Genomic DNA, 9,640 nt, shown 5'->3' on the forward strand with positions numbered 1-9,640 from the left:
AATTTACATGATTTAGTCTCAGTTATCAGGTCAGTTTATTGGAAAACACTAGTAGTAAGCAGTTGTAACTTTATATGCTTTTTTTTAAAAGTATTGGAATATCTCATTTCCACCTATCAACCTCAGACTTACATAATTATACAGACCACTCAATATAATTCTTAATACACAAGTATTTGACCTCATAATTGAATGCACAAATGTGTATATTAGATGTTTGATATTTATAAGGATGATAGATTATTTATTGGCAATTACTTTTGATCTACATTACATAAAGTGATTCTGTAAATTATATCTGAAAGATAAATGATTAATGGATTAACAAGATCTTAAAAAAATGAAATATGAATATAAATATGAATAAATAAAAGGTATTCAAGTAAGGCCTATAATTTACTTGATAAATTTCCAATAATCATCTGTAATTAATCAACAATTAAATTAGTACACTTTTTTTTATCAGGAATTGGCTTGAAACAGTTTAAAAATTTTAAAACTTTTAATTATCACAAACCATTGTTTATTAGTTTAGTTCCCATCAATCATTATGTCTATTTTAGTCATTTGAGTTTTTATTAGAAGTGAATATATATTTTTGCAATCAAGAAAGAATCCACATTTCAAAATGATAAGTTTTTTAATTGGTTTACGTTGAAAAAGTACATTTTCAATGCCCTGTGTTGAAAAATACTTTAAAAATTGATCAAAAGGCACTCTAAAACTTTTAATCTTCAATGCCATATAACCTCTGTTTCAACTTACAAAATACCCCAAAACAACATTTTTCAATTTTTTTGTTGACACTTTAAAGTTTTAAGCTGTTGGTCCAGATTTATGTCTTACAAGGATAGTTGGTAACATTTACTAAAAAAAAATTTGCATTTTTTTGTTTTTTTGAAACATGTTCAGAACCGGCAACATAATTTCGATAAGATATAAACTGCAGTTTAAATAAAATTGTGCAAATTAAGAGACCCATATTTTTTAATCTTACTGCTCATTTTATCCTCATACTGGAAAAGCAAGTTTCCTTCTATAGACCTGCTGTAAATGCAATTTTCAGCAATAGTGCTTTATAAATGTTCATTTTTCCACACCATACCTTAATATGAAATAATTCAAACTACTTTTCTAATCTTTCCATGAGTGATTTCCATCACTTTGATTTTTTACCTCACTGTGAATTGACAATGCTGTGTGCTCATAGAATTATATAAATGCGTAACTATATTTTTTATCTAAAATTATCATGTCAATTGATCACCTCACAAGTTTTTCAAACAGTTTCTGTCCAAAAAAAAAAAAAAACCAACTGCATGTATGCTTGTTATACTTAACAGCTCACTGACCTGGTAACTCTAACTTCTGCATCATTCAGGTGAAGTAGGGTCACATATTAGCTGTACAGTATTTACTTATACTTGCCAAATTGTTTGTTCAATAACTCCAGTATGGTCAAGCATTTATAAAAATAAATAAGTAGGGGTATGAAATTACAAAAATAAACTGACAAACGCCATGGCTATAAAAGGAAAAGAAAAACAAACTATAGTACACAAAAAACACCATAGAAAACTAAACACTGAGCAACACAAACCCACCAAGAACTAGGGATGATTTCAGCTGCTAGGGCATTGTAAACAGGGCCTGCTCCACATGTGGCACCTGTTGTGTTGCTTATGTTAGTAATTAGTCTAGTTCAAGTTGCATAACAGAAGAGTTATCATTCTGTTGGTTAGACAATCTTTTGCAAATGTAGGAAGAGTAGAATCAATTGTAAATTCATTTTATTTTCTTTTATTTCAGAGCACAGCCAAAACTTTCAAAAGGTTCAGTACGTTGGTCAACAGTTGATGTTCCTCCAGCCAATGGATTTCCGAGATCATCACAAATGATTAAAAAACATCATTCAGCTCCAAACCAGCCATTAACTAATGAGAGTCGCCCAAATATTTCATCTGGAGCCACACGGGCCAAAAGTTTGCCACATCAATCTTACAGATCGAGGACTTCACAACAACAACCAAAACCTTCAAATGCATCTTTTGGACCATCTAATTCACAAATGGCTAGAAAACAATCATCTAAGATGGTGTCAAGTGATCCACCATATGCAACTGTTAGTCAGGAAATGTTAGATTCAGCAGCTCAATTGTATAGAAAACAATTAGAAGGTGATCAGCATGCTAGTAAAATAACAAAGATTTCGTCAGAAGGCCCATCAGACTTCAAGTCATTTTCCAGTAGCCAACAATCAGTTGGGAATCTGTATGCTACTGTTGCAAGGCAGAGTGGTGAAAGACTTCAACCTCAACCACCTCAAGTGCCTCCCCCGCCTCCAACGCCTCCTTTACCACCTAAAACTTGGGATATGTCAGCAGCTCATCCAAGTACTTACCAATTGATGATGGATCATTATGCTAGATTACGGATGGAGGCAATAGCTTCAGCGGAACAATTGGGAGCTGATCAGCAGGATAGAAGAATTTTACAGATGTCAAGGAGAGATCCATCAGACATCATAATTCCATCTGGTAGTCGACAATCAGGAAATGATCAAAATGATTTGAATGCATGGCAGAGCAGGGGGAATCTTCCACCATACCCACCTCCTGCACCACCACCGCCACCACTTCCCCCTGGAGTTCAACAATCAGAAAATGATCAATATGATTTGACTACATGGCAGAGTGGGGGAAGCCTTCCACCACCCCCACTTCCCCTAACTCCGCCTCCACAACATCCCCCTGGTTTGCAACAATCAGGAAATGATCAATATGGTTTGACTACATGGCAGAGCAGAGGAAGCCTTCAACAATACCAACCTCCTGCACCACCACCACCCCCTCCCCCTGAAATTGGACAATCAGGAAAAGATCAATATGATTTGACTACATGGCAGAGTGAAGGAAGCCTTCCACCACCCCCACTTCCCCCGACTCCACCTCCACAACTTCCCCCTGGTAGTAGACAATCAAGAAATGATCAATATGATGTTAATGCATGGCAGAGCAGGGGAAGCCTTCCACAATACCAACCTCCTGCTCCACCCCCACCTCCTCCGCCTCCACCCCCACCACCACCACCTCCGTCGTTTCAAAGACAGGATATGTTACCACCTCAGCAGTCAATAAATAATCATAATGCTAGATTGAAGATGGCGGCAGACCAGTCATCGCAACATTTAGGAGGTGATGAGCAAGTTAGAAAAAGATCACAGATTTCAGACTTTGTAATTTCTCACAGTAGTCGACAATCAGTGAACGATTGGAATGCTAGTAATGCAAGGCAGAGTGCTCAAAGACTTTCACAACCCCCAACAGAAAGTCGGGATATGTTAGCACCTCATCTAAGTAGTCAGGAGTCAGTACAGGATTATAATGCTAGAATGCAGATGGCTGCAAAACTTCCATCACAACAATTAGTAGGTAATCAGCGTGCTAGAAAAATATCAGAGATTTCATCAAAAGGTCTGTCAGATTTCACATCATCTCCTAGGAGTCAACAATCAATAAATGATCAGTATGCTATGCATGCAAGGCAGAGTGCAGAAAGACATCCACCTTACCCAACAGAAAGTCAGGATATGTTAGCACTTCATTTAAGTAGACGGCAGTTAATAGAGAATCAGCAGTATGCTAGATTACAAATGGAGGCAAAGCATTCATCTCAATCAGGACAATCAACAGGTGGTAGCAGAACATTACAGATGACGGGAAGTTTCAAGTCACATCCAAGTGAAAGTGAGGGTCTTTCTACCACTCAAATGGATAGGAGACAGACATCTGAACATCCTGCTAGTAATACATCTCAAGTAGATAAACGTCGTCCATCAACTCAAGGTCGAGAAATGTCAGACACAGTTCAGAAGGTCAGAAGTCAAAAAGTAAAAAATATTCAGAATGCAAGTACAACTACTCAGATGGTTGACCAGCGTTCATCACAAGAATTTAATAGGTCACTTCCGTTTCCTCCTAGTTACCAATCAAACACTGAGTCACTTGTCAGCAAACCAAAGCAGATGACAACTCGCCGTTCATCAACTTCACCTCAACAACAAAATATTTCAAACACATCACCTTATGTCAGTAGTCAACACTCAAGAGATGGTCAAAATGCTAGTAATACGAGGCAGATGAACAGAGGACAACCATCACATGGTACACAAAATCTAACAGGGGAAACAATTCAGGGATATCAAGATAATCTTCATACAAAGAAATCATCACAAATGGCTGCAAGACGTCTTTCAGATCCTATGCAGAAGGTAGCGGGTTCAAATTTACAAACAGGTCAAAAAGGAGAACAAACTCCAGATATCCAATACAGTTCTAGAAATTCAATGTATGCTGCCAAAGGACATATGTCTGATCCTACTCATAGTCAGACTCGCTCAGAATCACAAATAAGAGAATCAGCTGAGGATATTCAGTATATCAGCAAAAACTCATATGCAGTGTCCCGTTCTCCACAAAAAAATCTACAGATGGATAGACGGTAAGTTTTATTCAATGAAATCATCATAGATAGCATGATTAAAATTTGTACTCCAGACACATGCTTTGTCTACAAAAGACTCATCAGTGATGCTCAAATCAAAAATCAAATTATTTTATGACCCAAAATTAAGTTCACATATTAGATCTGAGATTAACACGGGTAAAGATAATAAGAAAAAAAAATTAAAAAAATCATATTTGAAGAGGCACGTTATGCATCCCATTAAATTCTTTTTAAATTTGAAAAAAAGGATGGGTATATTTTAAATAGCAAAGTCATAATTGATTGGTTTGTGTCACATTGTAAATAAACATTTTATTCAGTTATAATATTTCTTTATTTTATAAATTTATATTTATTGATTCTTTGCATTTATATTTGATACCAGCTTTGTATTAAAATGTAACATTGAAGTTCTCTGAGCCGTGCATGTCATATACAAAGACATACAAAAAAGTAAAATCACAAAAATACTGAAATCCGAGGAAATTCAATCGGAAAGTCACACATTTTAATGAGCATTTATAGGCATGGCTGATGGATAGCTTTGATGTGCTTTTTTATATATATATGTATTGGTATATATTCAAAGTAACTTCTCTCTTAAAGAAGAAATATAAATTGATTTCCACATAGGAGCTAATGCTCATGTATATATAAAAAAGAAGATGTGGTATGCTTGCCAATGAGACAACTCTTCACAAGAGACCAAATGACACAGAAATTTTAAACAACTATAGGTCACCTGGTTATTTAGCTATTATCATGACAAATGTAATGAAATATGTTTAATAAAGAGAAATTTTTTTTTTTTAGTCTTCATATTCCTTAGAGCCTAAGATGAGTGATTCATGAATGCTCCTTGTAGCTTCTACTTTGAAATTGTCATTTTTATCTATGTTTTAGGTTTTAATGTCAAATTTTAAGCAGTATACAAAAGTATAAAAACTAACTATGAATTAAAGGTGTTGGACCATAAATTCAAAACCCTGATATTATCACCAAACATCTTACTTTTCACTGCTTTATGTATTTAACCCTGAGTTTAACTGTATGAATTGCACAGCTATCACCTTTCCATATACCAATTTTCAACTTGAAGTCACTATGAAACACTACTGTTTCAAAGTCAATTGTTACTAAAAAAAATAGCCTGATTTTCAGAAAAACTAAGAAAGGGATACTATGGAACATATTAATCCTTAGTTTCAATGCAAAATCATTGACAATTGAATTGTGGCTGAAAATGGTCTAATCATTTCCCTCTTTTAATAGTTTAATATCTGCAAATTTGTTTGTTAGTTTATGTGAACAAGAACATCAAAAGGACTATTTTTTTGTCAGGGAAGTCTTCAATTACATATATGCTAAATTGATGTGGGTGAATAAGGGGTCTGATATCTAAAAGTCTATATTTTTAAGGTGAATCAGAGTAAAACCAATGAGAAAGCAACTGACATTAAATCCTTTTTGCTTCCTAGATTTTACTTAGGTACCAATTCTCATGGATTGAAGAAACTTTTGTAGGTATATATGCTATTTCACTGTTTTGTGAAAATTAGCATAGATTCCTATATATACAGGAAATCCTTTGTACCCTGAGAAAATCCACTACAAACGGTATCAAAGAATTATTCTGAATTCACAGTATTTTTTTTTTTTTTTTTTATTTTATCTAAAATTATACGGACATTCAGAAAATGCAGAATGAGTACAATTTTGATTTATTTGTGATGTATTATTGATTTATAATTTGTAAAAGAAGATTCTTATCTTAGATTTTTTTGGTTTGCCATCTTTTATTATTATTTAGTTTTTTAATGATATGCTATTTTGAATTATTTGAAATAAGTAATGAAATTGAAAATGCAATTCTTTAGATAAATTTGATTTATTGCAGTTCTTCAGAGACTAGATCATATGAAAGTTTTCCGCCACCACCTTCCAGCTGGACACTTGTTTCTAAAGATTCAAGGTTTGTATAATCCTTGATATATTTAATGATTTAATTTGACTTGACTGTAAGTGTTGCTCTCTACCTATTGAAATTGCAATACTTAAATTTTAGGCAGTGTCCATGGGAGATACTCAATTCTTCTTTTGAAAAGTCTTCTAAATTCAAAAGAATAAAGATTTTGATTTATCTCCCATGGAAACTTATGAACAATGTATTGTAATTACTAAATATCAGATGTTTTGATTTGAATTATGTCTGATTCTAACTAATACAGAAAGTTTTGTTTGGACGTTAGTATAGCATTTATATTATGTATTAAATATAATGGCAAATTTTCATAAAATACTCCTGTAATTCAAACAAATGTAATACATAAACAGATGCTATTAAAGTTTACATTTTATTGTGTTCATTTTAATTTATTGATTGTTGCTTGCTCAAATTCCAGTGGTATATATTTCATGCATGCTCAGGACAAGTACAAATTAACACAAAATTATATAAATATATATATATAGGGCCTGTTATAGGGGCCACCAAATATTAAGGTAAGTGAAACTTAGACTGCCACTGGAAAATGAGGATGTTGAATACTATATGTTCAAATGCAAAATAACAACAGTAAAGAGAGGCAAACGGAAATGATTTTAACAAATTATATTGATATGAATGAGAGGGCCTAGGTGGCCAAGTGGTTGGAGAAGTTAATGTCAAGAGAAAAAAGAGTGAATGTACTGTATCACCAGCCTGTCAGAGGTTGTGAGTTCAAAAACTCAGACATGGCAGGTGTGCTAAACTCCAATCTTAGTTGACTAGGATTGTCAGTTTTCTAAATCTATATATGGTTGGTGGTTCCTTTCACTTCAGCTTCCTCTACCAATACAAATTTATCATAAAATAGCGCAATAGTGATGAAGGTAGCATTAACACCAATCAATCAATTAATCAATATGAATGGGGGAAAAACTTACAGTTAGTTTAATTTTCAATATTTATGTATAGTTTCTGTAATGAAGTGTACTCTTTATCTATTGTAGTATTGAAACATCACCTTCGAAAAATGACTTTAATAGCAAACCAATTCCATATCAAGGGCCATTATCTGGTCAAAGAACTACTTTACATAGATCACCACCAAGAATTTTGCCACCCCAACGGCGTGCATCATTGACCTCTGATACTTCGCCTCTGCCAGAAGTTTTGAGATCTCCACCAAAGAAGTCCCCAGCAGTAGAATCTACTTCTGATAGGTCAGAGTCTCTCCTAGATGATGTTAGTTTTGGGTCACCATCAAGGATGCTTTCATTTTCTCATCAGGAAATGTCTTCACCAGACAAATTGAGGTCTAGACAGGATGTTTCAGGATCTCCACAAAAAGCTACATCAACAGCTCGTCATTTACCATCTTCACACGAAAAAATTAGCTCTACCCAGGATGTATCTCCACAGAAAGCTGCATCCTCCCGCCAACATGTAACATCCTCCCAGGAAAAAATCAGGTCTTCACAAGATGTGTCACCACAAATAGCTGCATCAGTCCCATACAATGTACCATCTTCAACGGAAAATATAAGGTCTATACAGGATGTCTATGGAACTCCACAAAAAGCTGCATCAGCCCCACATTATCAACCATCTTCCCAAGAAAGTATGAGATCTTATAAGGACGCTTCAAGATCCAAAAGAGCAGCTTCAGCTCCACACCATTCACCATCTTCAGCAGAAAGAAATAGGTCTATACAGGATGTTTATGGGTCTCCACAAAAAGCTGCTTCTCATTCAAGTCGTGTACCATCTTCCCATGAAAATAGGTCTTTACAGGACATTTTAAGATCTCCTGAAAAAGCAGCATCAGATCCTCGCCATACACCATCTTCAACAAAAACAATCAGGTCTATACAGGATGTCTATGGAAGTCCACACAAAGTTGCATCTTATCCAAGCCGTGTACCATCATCTGTGGCTACAAATAGGTCTATTCCGGATGTTAATGGATCTCAGCAAGAAATTGAATCTCATCCAAGCCGTGTACCATCTTCATCGGACAAAATAAGGTCTATACAAGATGTTTATGGATCTCCACAAGAAGCTGCATCTTATGTAAGTCGTGTACCATCTTCACCGAACAAAATTAGGTCTATACAAGATGTTTATGGATCTCCACAAGAAGCTGCATCTTATGTAAGTCGTGTACCATCTTCACCTGACAAAACTAGGTCTATACAGGATGTTTATGGATCTCCACAAGAGGCTGCATCTTATATAAGCCGTGTACCATCTTCACCAGACAAAATAAGATCCATACAAGATGTTTATGGATCTCAGCAAGAAATCGAATCTTATGTAAGCCGTGATCAACCTTCATTGGACAACATTAGGTCTATACATGGTGTTTATAGATCGCCAGAAGGAGCTGCATCTTATCAAAGCCGTGTTCCATCTTCACAGGACAAAATTAGATCAACACAAGATGTTTATGGATCTCAGCAAGAAATTGAATCTTATCCAAGTCGTGTTTCATCCTCTCCAGATAAAATAAGATCTATACAGAATGTTTATGGATCTCAACAAAAAATTTCTTCATCCCAAGGCAGTGCTCCATCTTCATTGGACAAAATTAGGTCTATACAGGATCTTTCAGGTTATCAACAAAAAGCTGCACCAGTTAGAGATGATACAGGTGTGAAATCCTATACTTCAGATGACAATATATCGGTACATTCTATATTATCTATAACTCACAAATCAACTACTAGTAAATCAGATTTGGCTTCTGTACAATCTAGAGGTAGCTTTACAGCGAAGTCAGGTGAAAGTGTTAAATCATATGATGACTTTATTGACAATGATTCAAATTAGATATGAGTAGTGTTTTACAAAATTTAATGATTGAATTGAAATTATAAAAAATGTTTTCGTTATCTGTATTTTTTCGGTGTTCAAAGAGATTAAATTAGAATTTATAATATACTTTATTAATTGCATTAATTTAGTTCAAGACAACTTCTTAAGTTCATTTTCTCTCCAGTTTAAAATATACTAAATTTCTATTCATATGAACAAATGAATTAAATAGATGGATACATTGTAACTCTTCAGAAAGAAATAAAGGCAAGAGTAGTATACCGCTGTTCGAAATTCATCAATCGATTGAGAAAAAAAAACATATCCAGGTAACAA

The 9,640-nt window shown here is 34.5% G+C and overlaps 1 protein-coding gene across 1 annotated transcript in view; it reads left to right on the forward strand.

Moving 5' to 3' along the window:
* The window catches only part of LOC143045079 (uncharacterized), a 62,091-nt gene extending 52,661 nt beyond the window's left edge, over positions 1–9,430 (forward strand). Inside the window, exons 27-29 of the mRNA XM_076217380.1 lie at positions 1,810–4,500; positions 6,404–6,478; positions 7,498–9,430. Of these exons, the coding sequence (XP_076073495.1) occupies positions 1,810–4,500; positions 6,404–6,478; positions 7,498–9,319 (4,588 nt within the window). The 3' untranslated portion in view covers positions 9,320–9,430. The remainder of the gene's footprint in view (positions 1–1,809; positions 4,501–6,403; positions 6,479–7,497) is intronic.
* The last annotated feature ends 210 nt before the right edge of the window (positions 9,431–9,640 follow it).

The sequence above is a fragment of the Mytilus galloprovincialis genome, chromosome 9 (assembly GCF_965363235.1).
Source record: "Mytilus galloprovincialis chromosome 9, xbMytGall1.hap1.1, whole genome shotgun sequence".
In the NCBI taxonomy this organism is placed as follows: domain Eukaryota; kingdom Metazoa; phylum Mollusca; class Bivalvia; order Mytilida; family Mytilidae; genus Mytilus; species Mytilus galloprovincialis.